Source organism: Gossypium hirsutum, chromosome D10 (genome assembly GCF_007990345.1).
Source record: "Gossypium hirsutum isolate 1008001.06 chromosome D10, Gossypium_hirsutum_v2.1, whole genome shotgun sequence".
Taxonomy (NCBI): Eukaryota; Viridiplantae; Streptophyta; class Magnoliopsida; order Malvales; family Malvaceae; genus Gossypium; species Gossypium hirsutum.
Window position 1 is genome coordinate 2241963 of NC_053446.1, and position 18187 is coordinate 2260149.

General features: G+C 32.0%; 3 protein-coding genes across 5 annotated transcripts; all 3 read left to right on the forward strand.

The window, feature by feature from the left end:
• Positions 1–1720: 1720 nt before the first annotated feature.
• Positions 1721–7050, forward strand: LOC107937736 (allantoinase). The gene is made up of 15 exons (XM_016870696.2): positions 1721–1935; positions 2324–2417; positions 2572–2686; positions 3249–3322; positions 3661–3737; positions 3815–3851; positions 3925–4010; positions 4351–4410; positions 4633–4781; positions 4939–5065; positions 5202–5357; positions 5446–5556; positions 5863–5973; positions 6084–6182; positions 6673–7050. Exons 1-15 carry the CDS (start codon positions 1849–1851, stop codon positions 6799–6801), a joined length of 1512 nt encoding a protein of 503 aa, XP_016726185.1. The 5' UTR covers positions 1721–1848; the 3' UTR covers positions 6802–7050.
• Positions 7051–10254: 3204 nt separating this feature from the next.
• LOC121222295 (endonuclease MutS2) lies at positions 10255–14986 on the forward strand. 2 transcript variants are annotated; one of them, XM_041102724.1, is made up of 5 exons: positions 10259–10814; positions 11523–12483; positions 12567–13091; positions 13326–13787; positions 14437–14986. In XM_041102724.1, exons 1-5 carry the CDS (start codon positions 10291–10293, stop codon positions 14746–14748), a joined length of 2784 nt encoding a protein of 927 aa, XP_040958658.1. In that variant the 5' UTR covers positions 10259–10290; the 3' UTR covers positions 14749–14986. The 2 variants fall into 2 exon arrangements, with proteins under 2 accessions (XP_040958659.1, XP_040958658.1); XM_041102725.1 differs by lacking the exon at positions 14437–14986 and having other exon boundaries at positions 10255–10814; positions 13331–13625.
• Positions 14987–15359: 373 nt separating this feature from the next.
• Positions 15360–17510, forward strand: LOC121222296 (stem-specific protein TSJT1). Of its 2 annotated transcripts, none has more exons than XM_041102729.1 (4): positions 15360–15575; positions 15903–16146; positions 16242–16362; positions 17073–17510. In XM_041102729.1, exons 1-4 carry the CDS (start codon positions 15370–15372, stop codon positions 17270–17272), a joined length of 771 nt encoding a protein of 256 aa, XP_040958663.1. In that variant the 5' UTR covers positions 15360–15369; the 3' UTR covers positions 17273–17510. The 2 variants fall into 2 exon arrangements, with proteins under 2 accessions (XP_040958663.1, XP_040958664.1); XM_041102730.1 differs by having other exon boundaries at positions 15906–16146.
• The last annotated feature ends 677 nt before the right edge of the window (positions 17511–18187 follow it).

An 18187-nucleotide genomic window follows, 5' to 3' on the forward strand; every position in this document is an offset into this window, starting at 1 on the left:
ACCAACTTTAATTTTTTAATTAAATTTCATCATTCAATTTTAATAATTTGAAAACATAATTTAATTAGAATAATTATTTTAAATATTCTTATTTTATTAATTAACAATAATTTAACTTATAAATATTAAACATTAGTAAATTAAATTAAAAATTCTATTTAATGAAATAAAAATTTGAAAAATAAAAATACATATATAGTCAAAAGAAAAAATCAAGTTCATTTTTGTAAAAGAACTTCTTTTTTTATTTCTAATATTATATTAATTTATTCAAATATTAAATTAAAATATAAAAATATTAAATGCTGCCTTCTAATTATTTTAAAATAAAATTAAATAGTAAAAGTTGATAAAATTTTCGACTTGTAAAATTCTATTAAATAAAAGTAAAGCCACAAAATTCAATATAAAGAAAAGTATAGTGATGATTTTATCTCCGGTTCATAATGACAATAACAAATACCATTCAATATGAAATACATTGGTAATTTTCAATATCCACTTCGTCAAATATTCAGTTCAACTAACATATTCTCACTAATTGAAAAATCTTCTAATCAATCTAGAGATATTTTGATTCCATTAGTTGTGAGGATTTGGAATATCACATATTATCAATCAAAGAGAGATTCAACAATTAAAAGAAATGTTGATTTTTTTAAAATGAAAATAGAATCATATCGATTCCTTAAGTGCCTTTTTGGATATTTCTCAATGTCTCAGCTATTCACAGAACGTGAGAAGTAAATGAATAATCATCTGCATTCGGAAGAAATCGAAAATCTTCTTAGGAATCTTAGAAGATCCATTTGTTTTTTTTTTCTAATAGATGATCAGAACTTCATTTGGATTCGAATCTTACTGAAAGGTCTATTAGATATTAGAAATTGTTCAAGAAAGAACAAGATGTTTCTTTTGTCCCTTCCAGGCAATTAAAAAATAAACAAATAGTTAAACGTTACGCCACGATTTTGAATCAGAAGAAATATTTCAAGAAATGGCAGATCTGTTCATTATATCAATAATCAAGTCAAATCTAATGTATTATAAGAGATTTGTCTTTTTATTTATTCTTTAATATTGGATAAAAAACAATCATTGAATGAATCATTCAATTCTAGAGATAAATCAAAAAATAAATCTTTATCGACTAAAATATAGTGACAAATTAGCATATTAATCCAATTAATTATAATTATTACGGGTTTTTTTTTAATTATAGTATAGTAACAACGAGTGAACAAGCTCTAAGAGAATTGAGAAAGCCCAATTGGGCAACGTTCCAAAATATGTTAATTGTCAAGTGTAGTTGAGTTTGAGGTGTTAAAAGTAATAATATTTTCTTAAAATTAATTATATGAATATAATTTTTTATGTAAATGATATTTGTACTTGCAAGCTATTTAAATTTAACTAGAAAAAGTTTGAATTTAATTTGAGCTATGGAGTAAATTGAGTTTGAATATCTTAAGCTCGTATATATATATATTAGATTTGATACAAGTTAACAATTAAGAGGAAGGGGGAAAGGTTTTATAAGCATTTGAATTGATGGTAAATTAACTTAAAACTTACACAAGAATAATAATAGAATTTAACCAAATAGATTTTACAACTAATATTTGGTCAGGATTATATTTTTACAATTTAAAAAGTATAAAAATTAAATTTAATTAAATTAAAATACAGGTATTAACTCCACAATTTATGCAAATTAGATGGCCTAATAGCAGAATTTGACTCAATTCATTCGTAAAATCACACGTGTACCGAGATGTTGAAATCTCATTGATTTCTTTTTTCTTATCAGTAAGGAAAAAAAAAAGGAAGTGGAAGCTGGGAAGAAAGATGGACTTGCTGCATTGGAAGCTCTTTCCTCTGTTAGCGCTGCTCGCTTCTTTCCTTTTCTTTTTCTACATTCAAGATTCTTCCAAGGTTTATTCTAATTAAACTCTAATTATTAGGTGTTAATTATAATCTTAACTTTCGATTTTTGTATTTTTGTATTTCTTTTTTCTGTTTGACATTGATGAGAAAAATAAACAGATGAAACGAAGATTTTCTCAGTTCTCTGACTTTCTTTTAGGTTTAATATCTGCTTTAAGAATATCAAAACTAAGGAAATACTCTGATGAATTTCAATCTTAATAATCCTGAAAATGATTATGTGATTTTAGCTTAAGCTTTGCTTTGTTTGCTTTAAGGAATTTACTTCCATTGACTTGCTTTTCTTGTAACGCAGTTTTGTCGTTTTAGATATGATTTTTTGATATCGTAAATCGATCAATTAAATAAACTGAAATTATGATTTCACATTTGACAGTCATCTCAAAGCGGTTGTAGTCTTTTTCCTCACAGTCACTACTGGATTGCAAGCAAGCGCATTGTGACACCACAAGGGATTATTTCTGGTGCTGGTATGTAAAATGACTGGTATCACTATGAAGATTCGATAGAGTAAACATGGGAATCTAGTTCATTATGTTGATAATCAGTGTTACTACTAGACCATTTTGCTGTATTTAGTACTTCATTTTGTTTATTTGTTTTTCCGGATGTGTAAATGGACAGTTGAGATAAAGGGAGGGAGTATCGTATCAATAGTTAAGAACAAGGACTGGAGTGGCAAATTTAAACAAGTAGTTGATTATGGCAATGCAGTTGTCATGCCTGGCTTGATCGATGTGTAAGATATTAGATCTTGTTTTCTACCATTCATGCTACTTAATAATTCATTCGCAATTTGTTCATTTCCCCAACAGTAAATACATAGCATAGCACTATGTTTGATAGAAAGGAAAGATGAAAAAAAGGGAATGGAATGAAACTAAAAAATACTTTCTCCACCATTTCCTTCGAGTGGTAAGAGGGGAAAACACAAGAGGACTGAAGGAAAATGGGTGGATTTGCATTTTTACTTTTCCTCCAATTTCAGGCCTTCCGTGAGAGGAAACCAATTTTTCAGCTTAATTTAAGAATTTTATTTACAACTTTACCCATAATCTCTTTCTTTCACTTTATTTTTCATCCTTAAGATCAAATTGAATGAAGGAAAATTAACTTTCTTTCCTCTCCCTTCTTTTTTTCTTTCCTTACCTTTTCTGTCCCTCTGATTTCCTTTTGTCTATCAAACATAGTATAAATTCTAAGCAATAATGGAGATAGATAACTGCTTGAGCATGAAAGTAGATGCAATCAAAAGGAAAATTTATAGTGCATAAAAGTTGCTTACATTTTGTCCATGGTAGGCATGCGCATTTAGATGATCCAGGGAGGGCAGAATGGGAAGGATTTCCTTCAGGGACTAAAGCAGCTGCTGCAGGTATATTGCTTTATATGTATAAATTGTAATGAACTTGTATTAACATATGTCTCCTTTGGTAATAAATGCAAATTATAAATAATTCACCTTCTTTGAGTGAACTTTACAGTTTTCTGTGGTGGGTTTGTTTGCTACTTATTTACCAATTAAAATGTTTATGGTTGGTTTTGGTTGTTCAGATAAATATGTTGTTCTTCCTTATTTTCCCTTCATGATCAACAGATATATTCATGCACCATTAGTCCTTTAGAGTTGTGCTATTGGAATTTGGAATATTTCTTTCTTTTGGTTGGCATACTGTATACGCATCTTAACTTTCTATTACTGTATGTGTACAGGTGGCATTACAACATTGATTGACATGCCTCTAAATAACTTTCCTTCCACTGTTTCAACAGAAACCTTGAAACTCAAGGTATGCCTTGTACATATCGATGACAACATAATAGATATGATATATATCATCTATTTGATCGCCATTTCTTTTGACAGATTGAGGCTGCAGAGAAGAGTATTTATGTTGATGTTGGTATGTTCCATGAACTGTACCTTAATAAATCTCTATCTCAAAGACTGAAGTCTAAATAATATACCATGATCAGGCTTCTGGGGAGGTCTAGTTCCTGAAAATGCATTCAATGCAACAGCTCTGGAAGCCCTCTTAGATGCTGGTGTCCATGGTTTGAAGGTAAGCATCTAATGAAATGATTTAGTTATATATCATTTGCATAGTTATGCCACCAATAACATGAAGGTTGAGTCTTTGTATTTTCTTAGAAAATTATGCCACCAATAGTATTGTATGATTAATCTTAATGTCATGTATGACATTAAGTATTTCCCAACTGGTGAATGCTGCTTTGGATCCTAAACCTAATGTGCATTAGTTGAGGTGAGAACTCACTGACATCATTAGAACATAATAATTCCGTTTCCTAAGTCCTAACAAAGATATCTTGTAATAGCAGGGTTAATCATTTTTGACAAAAGAAATTTTATCTTACTACTTTTATGTTCATGCTTTGCAGTCTTTTATGTGCCCTTCAGGGATCAATGACTTTCCTATGACAGATGCCAGGCATATTAAGGTTCGTTTCTGATACCTGTATTGCACTCAACTAATGATAAAGCTAGTTTTCCTTTTGAAGCGCGGCATATTTGCATTTCTGTCCACATTTCTTTTTCCATGTTCTTTAGTATTTTGATAATCCATAAACAATAGCCTTCTGATCAATATACTTTAATCAGAGTTTGAAACATTGTTAATCTTTAGTCTATCTTCTGAAATTCATATCAATTTGCTACTTTAGGCAGGACTGTCTGTATTGGCCAAATACAAGAGACCTTTACTCGTACATTCCGAGATTCAATCACTTGTTGAAAGCCACTTAGAAACTAAAGATGGTGGTGGTGATCCTCGATCATATTCAACTTATCTTAAAACAAGGCCACCTTCTTGGTAAGTTGAATTTTCTTTTATTTTATTCATTGGGAAGGAGCATGTTTAAATACTTTTGTTTAGAGCTCAGTGGTTTTATATATGTTTTGCACAGTTTACAAATTCGTTGAATTCTGTTTCTTTACATGGTTTAGATTAATCTTGATTTCCCACCCAGGGAGGAGGCAGCTGTTAGAGAACTTTTGACTGTTACAAAGGACACAAGGAGCGGAGGTCCGGCAGAAGGTGCTCATCTTCATGTGGTTCATTTGTCTGATGCCAGTTCTTCCTTAGATCTTATAAAGGTATTTATACAACACAATCTCTCTGATAGAATTCCCTTGCTTGATCATAGCACAATTTTCGTGTTCTGTTTCCTATTCTTCAAACTGCCAATAAATTACTGCTTGTGATATTGCACTTTCATTGTGAACGTATCAGGAAGCGAAAAGGAGAGGTGACAGCATAACTGTTGAGACTTGCCCTCATTATCTAGCTTTTTCAGCCGAAGAAATTCCTGATGGAGATACTCGTTTCAAGTGTGCCCCACCTATCCGTGATGCAGCCAATAAAGAAAAACTATGGAATGCTTTAATGGTATTGCCAGTAACTTTTCTGGTGCAACTAGTTGACATCAATCCAGTTTCTTCAAACCATTTCTTCTCTATTTTTGCTAATGTTCCAGGAAGGAGATATTGACATGCTGAGTTCTGATCATTCACCAACAGTCCCGGAACTTAAACTCCTGAATGATGGTAACTTTTTGAAGGCTTGGGGCGGTATATCATCTATACAGGTTGGTAATTTTCCATTTAAAGAAAAATGATCTCGAGAAACTGTTTGCTTTCTTCCTATATAAAATTCTTATACCATGTTAGACTAACATTACTTCCTCAATATTGTGCTAATTTTTGAACAAAATGCTTTATAGTATCATCTCTCTGGCTTCAAGGTTGATATCCAATGAAAACAACTTCTGTCTGATTCATATTGTTATGCCGGTTCATCATTTCTTCGTGTCTCTCTTTGATTGTTATTTACTCTTACTTGGTACCAGTTGGTGGATACTGATTAATGCCCTTTTGTATCGAGACATATGCAGTTTGTTCTTCCTGTGACATGGTCATACGGACAGAAATATGGAATAACTTTGGAACAGTTAGTTTCATGGTGGAGCGAGAGGCCTGCGAAGCTTGCTGGACAACATTCAAAGGTCAATTTTCTTAAACTATCTTTTTACATATGCATTTCCATTAATCCCCCTTCCCCTTTTTCTGGTGCATTACGAATGAATAATCTGGAGATGACAACTACATTGTTTAGGGAGCCATAGCAATCGGAAACCACGCAGATGTCGTTGTCTGGGAACCTGAAGTGGAGTTTGACCTCAATGAAGATCATCCTATGTTTGTTAAAAATCCGGTATATATCCCTTTATCTCTATTATCTGGTAAAAGTATCATGGAGGCCTTTGTATTGGGAGTCCGATTGTATTTTACCCTCTTTACTAAAAAAATAAGCAAATTAGTCCTTATACCTTAGATTAAAGAACAATCTGGTCGTTTTTTATTAAAAATTTTATCCAATTTTGCTGTTAAAAATTGGCATAGCTAATAGAATAACCAAATAGTTACACATGGCATACTATGTGTACCTCATTTTAACATACAAACCAATTTTCAATAGTAGAAATGGTTGAAATTTTTAACAAGAGGATTAGTTTGCTCTTTGATCTAATATACAGGGATTAATTTGTCCATTTTTTTAGTAGAGAGGGCAAAATGCAATTTTGCTCTTAGTACAAGGGCCTCCATGGTACCTTTACCCTATTATCCCTATCTCATTCATAATTCTTGTTCTCGATTGGTTCTATTGTTAAGTCGGAGTATGTTTTCTCCCCTATCGAATGCAGAGTATATCTGCCTACATAGGCAAAAGACTGTCTGGAAAAGTGCTGGCCACTTTTGTAAGAGGGAACCTTGTTTACAAAGAAGGGAACCATGCTTTTGCTGCTTGTGGTTTTACCATCCTCGCAACATAGCATGGAAAAAAAGGGTAACATTATTCTCATAAACATCATAACAAGCAATGAACTTTTCTCAATTTTCATAACACAAAATGAAAAATAGAACAGTTAAAACGCAATAATCACGAGTTGTACAATATATTTAATACATATGTCTCCTAGATTTTGTTTAGGATTTTAAACACATTTAATTATTTATGTTATGTTCATCTTTACATAGTTAAGATGAAAAAAAAGGCGTGCATGCAAGTATCACTAAATTTACGTCTCATCTTTCTTCTCACCATAATGCATTGTAGTAAAATCTTTATTTATCAGCAACTTTTACATTTTTTTTAAGGAAATGCTAAAATTTTCAAGAAAGGAAAAGAAAAACATGAAATTATATAAAGAAAATATTGTAAATTACATGTGTTCATGGGTTGGTTCATGTCATTACTTTTTACATATTTTAAAAATATAATTTTTATTTAATTTTTATATATATTTAAGTAAAATTTTAAATATAAGCGACTTAATTTTTTAATATTTATATTATTGTATAATATATTTAATTTTCATTTGGTATAAAAGATCTATAATAAATTTAAAAACTAAAGGAGTCAGGTTGGATTTTTTTATTTTTTTACAGAATGTCGGGCTTTGTGTGGTAGAACTCAATCTTGACCTTTATTTTAAATGGTTTTATTTATGATTTAGTTCTTGGATTATATTAAAACTTCATTTTGGTACTTACTTTTGGTTTTCCACTTCGGTATTTAAATTATCATTTTAGTTTCATTCTACTTTAAAATTGCCGGTGTCCAATAGAATGTTCCACGTGTAATGTTTTTTAAATCGTAGATTAAGCTATTTTAAATTAATCCAATTCTTTTACTAAACTCATTTTCCGAGATTAATAATGTAGCACTAAAAATATATTGGGTAAAGTGGAACAAAAGTGATAATTTAGATACTAAAATAAAAAAAAATGAATATAAGACAAGGATCAAATAGTAAATTAAACTATTTTAAATTAATCTAATATATATATATGAAGTTATAAAAAAGAAAAACAATTTTTATATGGCAGGCTTATAATCTATCATTTGTCACTATATAATTCTCCCATGTGTAATTGTTTATTATATTTTTAAAAAATTAATTAAAGGTAACATATATTGTAAAGAGCATAATTAGGTAATACATACCAAATTTAAATTATATTTTATAATTAACTATAATTAATACAAGACTCATAATCAACAATAATTTTTATTCGACTTTTTTTATATTTTTTGATAGATATCATCGTATATAAAGTTTTTAGTTGTTGAAATAAGAAAATAAAGATTTGAATTACTAAAATTCTCGGCATTACAATATCTTTTAAACTTGAAACACTCTTTCCCTATAGCTGTAATTATGTGTAGCACGTTAATTTGGATTGTTTCATTACTTTATTTTATAGTATCTACAAATGAAATGTAGGAGTTGGAAATATACACGAGCGAAAAGAAAAGAAAGTATAATATTTCCTTTTAGAATTTGTCCTTTTCATGGAACACGATCATTTTTAACTTTTTAATAGATTTTAGTTTGATCTTGAGAATATTTTGATCCTTAATACGATATATAAGGACCGCTATTATAAATAGTACTACACTATTGATCTTGAAATATCGATTGCTTGTTGAACCATGTGAATTGCGTGAAAGTAAGATATTCTAAATTCAAGGGTTTAAGAGTTTTATAAAGCGTTCTTTGTGGAAAAAATGTGAATGAAAGATGCTACTAAATTGAATTGGGTCCATGAATTTAAGAAATAGTAAGAATTCTTGATCTTTCTCAATATCTCTCTCAATTCGAAAATTCAGGATTTGAATTGATGTCCTTTCATTTATTCTTCCTAAATTGCATTGATTTATCCTAAAAATTTCATTTCAATTGAAATTTGGTTATTCACCATGTACGAGGATCCTCGCTAAGCATCCATGGCCTTATTATGAAATCAAGAAAAGAGAAGTGAATTTAATGTTGATTGAAGGCATTGTTAGTCGAAGATGATGTTTATGATGGTGGTTAGTTTTTTAGAAAAAGAAAGAGTTTTAGAAAATATACCGATTCATCTAAAGAAAGAAAAAAAAACAGAGAAGTGAAAATGAGAAAAAAAAATATAGAAGAGTCAAAGTGATTAAAAACTCTATTAATAATGAAACTTCACCTGGGAGTAAATATTAAAATCTAGATTTTGGATTAATTTCATTTTAGCTCCAATTATACATTTAAGTAATTTTATTTTAATATCTTATTTTATCCACATCATTATATTTAACTAATTAAGTTATTTTTATGATATATGTTTAATTTTATTTCAAATTTAAACATAATTTTAGTTTTTGATTATGATGCTATTTAATTTTTAATTTAATAAATGCTTAATTTATTGTATAATTTAATTAATATATATTTTGCATGATATATATTATTTTATATTTATGCTATGTGTATTTTAAATTATGTTGTTACTAAATATTATAAAATATTATATAAAATCAAACAAAGATCGAATAAAAAATTATTATAAAATAAAAGCACAAGACAAATAAACAAAATGTGAAAATTGTAATTGATTAAATGAAAAAATTAAAAAAAATTAATCGATTCCATTTCTCAAAATGCATTTCACAATTACATTCAATTAGATAAAATTTAATTTATGACATAACACATAATATATGCTACAATTTATTTAATTTATTTATTTTTAAGAATAATTATTTACTAATATATATTTAATCTGTGCATAGTAGGGAAATACAAACTATATATTTTATTGAAGTCATTTTCCGAGATTAATTACGGGCTAGTTCTTCATTACTTTTGAAAAATGTCGTGGAAAAATATTTTTGAGAAGTGCTTTTGAAAAGTTTGGTTTAAAATTTGAGTGTTTAGTATTGCTGTCAAAAAGTAATTTTCAGAAATAAAATGTCTATTTTAGACATGTTATTATCAAGTAACAAATATGCATTTAAATAATATTTAAATTAGTTAATATTATTATATTTTAATATATAAAATATAAAATTTAAGTATTTTTAAACAATAAATATTAATTATTTATAAAATTTAATTAAAATATATAAACTATATTTTAAATATTTAAATATAATCATTAAATATTTGTAATTAGTATTTTAAAAAATATTTTTTTATTTTTAATTAATGATTTTAACACATTTGTAATTAAGCATCAAGAATAAAAAAAAGAAAAATACTATGTTATTAGAGGGGTAAAAAAGTAATTAAGTACTAAAAGTGCTTTTAAGAGAATAAAAGTTAAAATTTTTACCTTCTTCTTTTTAGAAATATTTTTTAAAAATTAAAAATAATTTATTCTGCACAAAATATTTTTTTTAAGCAATCAACAACATGTTGTGGCGCGTAGCGGCCAACGTTTGGTATGGTTTAAAAAACAGAAATGGATAAGGAAAAGCCCATCCAACTGAAATCCAAATAATCTTCATGCAACTCTCCACTTATTTCCTTTCCCTCCAAAACCCTCCGTCTCTCTCGTACCGCCACCGTCTCTGCCACCACTCTCTCTCAAAAAGACCCTTTCGGCACAAACTCATCTGCTCGCTCGCCAACTCAGCCGATCAACGCTCATCTGAACTCGTCACCACTCTCCAGAGCGAAACCCTAAAAACCTTAGAATGGCCTTCCCTTTGCAATTACCTTTCTCCCTTCACATCTACTTCCATGGCCTTCTCCCTCACCAAAGCTGCCGCAATTCCCGTGGGTCAATCGCGGGAAGAGTCCCAGAAGCTTCTCGACCAAACCACTTCCGCTTTGCACGCCTTGGAGGCCTTGAAGTCGGAACCGTTGGATCTCTCTGTAATCGAAGACGTCTCGGAGATCCTTCATTCCGCGGCTTCAGGACAGGTGCTAACAGTAAGGGAGCTTTGCAGAGTTCGTAGGATGCTCGGTGCCGCGAGAGCTGTCTCGGAGAAGTTGGCAGCTATCGCTGAAGGTGGTTCTTTGGAGAGGTATGATAAATTTATTTTCAATTTTCTCTTGCTTTTTTGACACAAGTTTAATCTGCATTAAAAAAACTGTTAATAGTTTGTAATGGCTTATGATTATATATTAGAAACGGTTGGAGTTATAGTTTTCGTATTGGTCTTACTGTCCATACAATGGATTAGTGATAACTGATAAATACACATATAATACTGAGGAACAACATGTCTAAAAGATTTGTAATTGCTTTCAAGGCGTGTCTTAATGAGTGTTAAAGCTTCAAGTTGAAAGGATTATCTTTATACGTAGCAAGAAAAGGTCAGTTACGGTGATGAATGCTTTGATTCTTTTCACAAGTCCAGAAATTGATTTTATGTTTCTTTAAGGATTCGAGCTTTTGATCTTAACAGAGTTTGGTTTTCATATTTTGCTTTTCCTAGTGTAGGTACCTCAGACTTTTAGTATCTTAGTTTAAAATGATTTTGGTGTAAGCAACTTTATTTGATGTGTCTCTGAAAGGTTCTTATTTTTGTTTGATTCAATTGGGAGAGGGCAGTCTGTCATATGATATCTTGTCTTAGTAAGGGTCTAATATTGTTTTCGAGGTGCTATAGATCCAACTCTGCACTGCTTGTTTCCTGTTTACTTTTATGAAATTAAATATATAACCTGACTGTATGAATGTTAAATTTAGTTTTATAGAATCTAATTCATATTATTGAATTTTTTGCCAGGTACACTCCATTACTTGAAATACTTCAAGGTTGCAATTTTCAGTTGGAGTTGGAGCGAAAGATAGGATTTTGCATAGACTGCAGCCTTTCAACTATCCTTGGTAGAGCAAGTGAAGAATTGGAGCTTATTAGAGAAGAAAGGAAGAGGAACATGGAAAATCTGGATTCTCTGTTGAAAGAAGTATCAGTTAGTATATTTCAGGCCGGAGGCATTGATAAACCTTTAATAACCAAGAGGCGGTCAAGGATGTGTGTGGGTGTCAAGGCTACCCATAAATATCTACTTCCAGGTGGTGTGGTTCTAAATGTTAGCAGTTCCGGCGCAACATACTTTATGGAGCCCAAAGAAGCAGTTGAGTTGAACAACATGGAAGTAAAGCTTTCAAATTCTGAAAAAGCTGAAGAAATGGCTATCCTAAGCCTGCTTACATCTGAAATAGCAGAATCAGAAGCTGAGATAAAGTATTTGTTGGATAGACTTATAGAAGTTGATCTTGCTTTTGCTAGAGCTGCATATGCTCAGTGGGTGAATGGTGTCTGTCCAATTTTAAGTTCAAAGGAATCTGAAATGTTAATTTCTAATGGCGCAGATAATGCTTTGTCAATAGATATTGAAGGGATGCAACATCCGCTTCTCCTTGGGTCTTTTCTAAGTAATTCCACAGATTTTATCACATCCAACTCTATGGGTCCGTCTGTTTTGGGCAATAAAAGTGGTGAAATGACTCCTATAAAGTCTTCAAAAGTTGTATCCAACTTTCCCATTCCTATAGATATTAAAGTTCAATGTGGAACGAGGGTGGTCATTATTTCAGGACCCAATACAGGAGGTAAAACTGCTTCAATGAAAACTTTGGGATTGGCATCTATTATGTCAAAGGCGGGCATGTATTTGCCTGCTAAGAAGCAGCCAAGACTTCCATGGTTTGATCTTGTTCTTGCAGATATCGGGGACAGCCAGGTAGTGGTTTTACCATTTTTTATGAGTGATAAATTCTCATTTCCTTATTAGATTTTGTCCTGACACTTCTTTTATGATTGAAGTCTTTGGAACAAAGTCTTTCAACATTTAGCGGGCATATATCACAAATTTGTGAGATCTTGGAAGTAGCCTCAAAAGAATCACTTGTCCTCATTGACGAAATTGGTAGTGGAACTGATCCTTCAGAAGGTGTGGCTCTATCCACCAGTATCTTACAATATCTAAAGAATCGCGTTAATTTAGCTTTTGTGACAACTCATTATGCGGATTTAAGTCGCCTTAAGGAAATGGACCCTCAGTATGAGAATGCAGCCATGGAATTTTCTTTGGAGACCTTACAACCCACTTACCAGATACTCTGGGGTAGAACTGGTGATTCCAATGCATTGACTATTGCTAAATCAATTGGTTTTGATGGAAATATAATTGAACGAGCAAAGATGTGGGTTGAGAGTCTAATGCCAGAAAAGCAGCAGGAGCGCAAAGTTGTGCTGCAACAATCGCTAATGGAGGAAAGGAACAGATTGGAAGCTCAGTTCAAAAGAGCTGAATCTCTTCATGCAGAAATTATGAAACTTTATCACGAGGTATGATTTTAGAATTTCAACTCATCAGAACATGATTTTTTTGTTGCTGCTTGCTCTTTGTTATCAAGAAGAGAAGTGATAATAGGTGTTGATTGCTTATTCGAGGTCAAGCTGTATCATATGGCCAGTTATTAGCACATTGGAGAGCTTAACTTCGTTTTTTTTAGACTAGTATATGTTCTGTTTTACTTATTTTAGTTGTTTTTTTATTGTTTCTTGCTCTTGATAATGAAGGTTAGGAGTGAGGCAGAAAATCTTGAAGAGCGTGAGAGAGCTCTCAGGGTGAAGGAAACCCAAAAGGTTGAACAAGAACTAAATGCTGCAAAATCCCAAATTGAAACTGTAGTACAGGAATTTGAGAATCAGCTCCAAACTGCTAATTCTGAGGAGTTCAATTCGTTGGTTAAAAAATCGGAATCTGCGATTAACTCCATTCTAAAAGCTCATCAACCTGGTGACAGTTTCTCTTTTACTGAAACAGATACAAGTTCATATCAACCTGTGTCTGGTGAGCAAGTCCATTTAAAGGGACTGGGCAACAAGTTAGCTACTGTTGTTGCAGCATCTGAGGATGATGACACTGTTCTAGTCCAATATGGTAAAATTAGGGTCCGTGTTGAGAAGAGTAATGTTAGACCAATTTCAAGTAGCCAACGGAATAATGTGATCAGCTCTCGGCAGAGTTTTGAAAGACAGGTTTGTAATAAAGAATGCTTTCTTAAACATTTTGCTTTTGTTTTATGTGTTATATTTTTTTAGTCCTCTTATCGGGTTGGGTACCATGCTGAACATTTTGGTGAAGGACAATAATAGCAAGAACTAAGTTGAGTAATGGGTGGCTCTGTTTGATATACCCTGCAGTTCAATTGATTAGTGGGGCTGACTATGTTGGAATGCAGCTCCCCTCCCCCTTATGCATATTTATTTACCTTTTCGTTTTAATCTCCCAATTTCCAAGGTCCTTTTTGTCGCTACTGGGAAAGGGAAAGTCAATCCATGACTATTCCCGTAGTTCTACTGGTTGTCATACTTGCATTACTAGCGCAATTGCTTATTTAAGTTGCACTTCAGTACATATCCAACAATGTTCTCCACATCCTTTTTTTGAATGCCTCCTGAAGCTTTTACAGACAAATAGCCCATAGCTTGTTTCCTGCATATTTTTCACAAAATATTAACTTAGATCATGTAGATGCAATAAAGTTGGTCTTTCCTTGGCCGACACATTGAATCATACTGTAAAAAGTAGCATTTTGGGTTTGTTTCATGTATGACTTAAGCTTATGATCTTCTGCTTGTCTTGGAATTGAATTTAATAACTCTGATTCTGATCGTTTTGCTATAGGGAGAACAGAGCAGAGAGGTCCCCAGTAATTCAGATGCTACAGAAAGTGGTGCAATTACTTATGGCCCATTAATTCAGACATCAAAGAACACTGTAGATCTCCGCGGTATGCGAGTGGAAGAGGCTGAAATCCAACTTGACATGGCTATCTCAGCAAGAGGATCAAATTCAGTTCTCTTCATTGTGCACGGCATGGGCACTGGTGTCATTAAGGAGCGAGCACTGGAAATGTTAAGAAATCACCCACGCGTGATGAAGTATGAACAGGAAAATCCATTGAATTATGGTTGTACAGTTGCTTATATCAAGTAAAGGACATTCATGGTCCTTTCACTTGACTGCACTTTCAGTATATATTTGTATACACAATGCGGCCAACTTTTAGATTAATTGGCTAGTTTGATTGTTTCCCTCAGTTCCCAGGCCTTGGCTTGGCATGAATGATTCATCAATGAAAGTAAGCTAATAGATCTGAGTAGCAAGTTGTAACGGTAACAATACTAATTGCTTTCTTTATCCATTAATCCTAGCTATCCAGTTTGAATTTTTCTGAATAACCCCATCATTTCTGTTTTCTTTTTCTTTTCTTGGAAGCTGTGATCTGAGACGTCAGCCCACCTGAGGAAGAAACAAAAAATTTTGGCACCATTCTTGCATGCAAGGCATGCCTTAGCTTCAGAGTCCAGGTTACACGTGAAACCCAACTTAAAGCTTTGTGTTGTGCCACATGCATAGACCCCAACGTAATCCTTTTCTGTAAGCTAGTGAAAGGAACCATCATTATTCTTTCAGTTACAAAGCTACAGCCATTTAGAGATAAGCATGAACTGAAAGTATTGGCTCCATTTAGGGTGCCAAGGATAGGCATTAGCTTTAGTATTAGTGTTTTTGCGGCAAGCATTGGCCTTGGGAATCTTGGGTTTTTCTGCAAAAATGTTGGCGGTTTTTGAGAAAGCAACAGGAAATCCACCGGAGGAGCTCAGGCTTCCTTCAGTTGGATTGGATTCTGACGGTAAGGGAACTCGAGAAGAAATCTTGCAGACTTTCAGGTTGCTGTGGCCAGAGTCGACCTTTTACCACCTTTCAAATGGAAATTTCATGACACTGTCACATGGAGCTCAGAGTCCTTTGCATCCAAGGTATTCAAAATTCATCCTTCTCGATATTTGGTTATGAGCTGAATTATATAATCTTGTTTTCTTTCCTTAAATTATCTTTGGCTGGAAATAAAGATCATACACTGAATGTTTCATATTGCATCTCATAAAATTCAGAAGTTCTATAATCTAAGAACTTTAATGCTTTAAAATTAAAAAATAATAATTATTATTATTACTAACAGGGTAATATATCCTATCTTTTTCAGATCTATGGCTTGTACTTCTAGTATCAATTTTCACATAATAGATATATATAGGTTCCTTTTTTCAATTATTTGATGATCTATCTAACAAAGAATGTACCAGCAGGTCCATGGTTGTCATGGATGACATCTTCTGCATCTTTATTGGGACTCTTGTGAACATTTGCGAACTCAGGCGACATTACGGCTTGTCCAGACAAGCAACAGAAGCCATGCTTGTGGTTGAAGCTTACAAGGTTCTTCGAGACCGAGCTCCATATCCACCCGACCAAGTCATTAAAGATCTTGAAGGAAAATTTGCTTTCATTATTTTCGATGCTAAATCTGGTACCCTCTTTGTGGCCAGAGTAAGTAGATATAACCAAAATGCCTACTTTTTTTAACAGTTACGTAGTTTTCCTTTCAAACTTTATAACATAATTGTTTTACAATGTTTAATTAGGACCGTGAAGGAAGCATTCAACTTAAATGGGGAATGGCTGGAGATGGCTCCCTGGTATTATCAGATGATCCAAACACCATAGAAAAGGCTTGTGGAAAATCCTCTGCTTCGTTTCCTCCAGGTAAAAGTATTGGTCTAATTGTGGTTTTAGTCCTTTTAACATGCTGAAATTTGAGATTTGATTTATTTATTTTGATTTGGCCTAATTTGATCTCCTTAACTGCAACTGTTAACTCTAGTCATTAAACTGTTGAGTGGGTTTCTTTTGCTGATAACTTCTTTACCGTAAAAACCCCATGTCATCACTTTAAAAGCAGCAGTTAACAGCTAAGGTTTAACAGTGTTTTCAATCTTGACCTACAAACAGGGGCCGCGGCGGCAGGGGGTGCTGGCAGGTGCCCGACCCCCTAAAATGGGAAATTCAACTTTTGGCCTTTTAAATTTTATGAAATTTTTAGTATATGGTAAAATTGTATTTTGCCCACCAAAATGATAATATTTTGATTTAATATTTTAAAAAATCATGATAATATTTTGATTTAATCTTTTAAAAAATCATAAAGATATAAGTTATGAAAATAGTGAAATTACATTTTAATTTTCATAAAATTATACAACTTAATTTTGACCTGTCCAGAAAAATTTTCTAAGTTCGCCCCTGATAACTAATAAAAGTAAAGTGACAAAATTATGCCAATTAGTGAAGAGAATTCCAAATTCCAATATAGTTGAGGGACAAACAATAATTAGACCAAAAGTATTTATAAACTTGCCTTTTAAGTTCATTTTACTGCTAAAAGTACAAATTTATGTATTTGTTAAATTTTACAGGCTGCATTTTCATGAATGGCAATGGCCTTATAAGCATTGATCATCCACTCCATAAGGTAAAAGCAATAGCTTGTCAAGATGACGATGGGAAAATCTGCGGAGTGATGTTTCAAGTCGACTTGTTTACGAGACTCCAAAGCATTCCTCGTAATGGCAGTGCCGCGAATTGGGCAGATACTGCCATCGTCGAGGGAGACTGAAAAAAGGGGAAGTTTTTATCGGAACGGTAGGCGAAATATTGCCTTTTCGTTTACATTGTGGTGAAGTGGACAAGATCTGAATTCTGGCCTGAATGTTTTCTGCTTGTTATGATTTTGAGCTTTGCATGTGTTCGTGTTGACTTCTGTTTTTTTTTTTAAAAACCTTTGTTAATTCAGGTAATAAGAACAAAGACCAACAAAATGTCTGGTAACATAAATCAGAATTTAATTTTTACAATTAATGCATCCAAAAATACACAAAATATCTTGTTTTAGTTATAAAAAAAGAAAGAAAGAGAAATGTTAAGTATATGCACTAATTAAAGGGTCTAATTATAATTTATAATATTATAGTAGGTGTTGTGTTAAAGTGATGATTTGCAATTTTATGAATCATGATAAATTAAAAATAGAAGCATCAAATTCCATATTTCAATATGATGGAGGGGACTAAAACCATTATTAGACCTTAGCTAAAGTTATTTTGTTTTGAGTCTACTGAATCATTAGTGGAGTGATTATCCTTCTTCATATGAAGAAATATTTTTAACGTTTATATAAAATTCAATAAAAAAACCAAAAATAAATTTTACAAAATTTTAATAAATTTGTTCTTGCACTTTTTTTTTAAGATTTACTAATACAAAGTACAATATAAGTTAAATATATGTCTTATCTATTATAATGTGGAACTAATTAATACAATGCAAAGCGAATGAAAATATGGACGAAAGTCAAATTAATCCGAAAAGAATTGAACAAAATCTATACAAGACATATATCTTATGCTTTTAACTTTTCTCATATGTTCAAAGTTTTCAAAATCGACCGATGGTCGAAGCGATCAGGTTACCAGTTCAATCGGTTCTCTAATTTAATTGAATAATTTATTTAAAAATTAAAATATTAAAAAAT

Coding starts and splice junctions, on each gene's coding strand:
- LOC107937736 (XM_016870696.2), top strand. CDS start 1,849: ATGGACTTGCTGCATTGGAAGCTCTTTCCTCTGTTAGCGCTGCTCGCT. Junction 4,011..4,350: donor CTGGTGTCCATGGTTTGAAG/GTAAGCATCTAA, acceptor CATGCTTTGCAG/TCTTTTATGTGCCCTTCAGG. Junction 4,411..4,632: donor CAGATGCCAGGCATATTAAG/GTTCGTTTCTGA, acceptor TTGCTACTTTAG/GCAGGACTGTCTGTATTGGC.
- LOC121222295 (XM_041102724.1), top strand. CDS start 10,291: ATGCAACTCTCCACTTATTTCCTTTCCCTCCAAAACCCTCCGTCTCTC. Junction 10,815..11,522: donor GAAGGTGGTTCTTTGGAGAG/GTATGATAAATT, acceptor ATTTTTTGCCAG/GTACACTCCATTACTTGAAA. Junction 13,092..13,325: donor TTATGAAACTTTATCACGAG/GTATGATTTTAG, acceptor TTGATAATGAAG/GTTAGGAGTGAGGCAGAAAA.
- LOC121222296 (XM_041102729.1), top strand. CDS start 15,370: ATGTTGGCGGTTTTTGAGAAAGCAACAGGAAATCCACCGGAGGAGCTC. Junction 15,576..15,902: donor CAGAGTCCTTTGCATCCAAG/GTATTCAAAATT, acceptor AGAATGTACCAG/CAGGTCCATGGTTGTCATGG. Junction 16,363..17,072: donor CTCTGCTTCGTTTCCTCCAG/GTAAAAGTATTG, acceptor TAAATTTTACAG/GCTGCATTTTCATGAATGGC.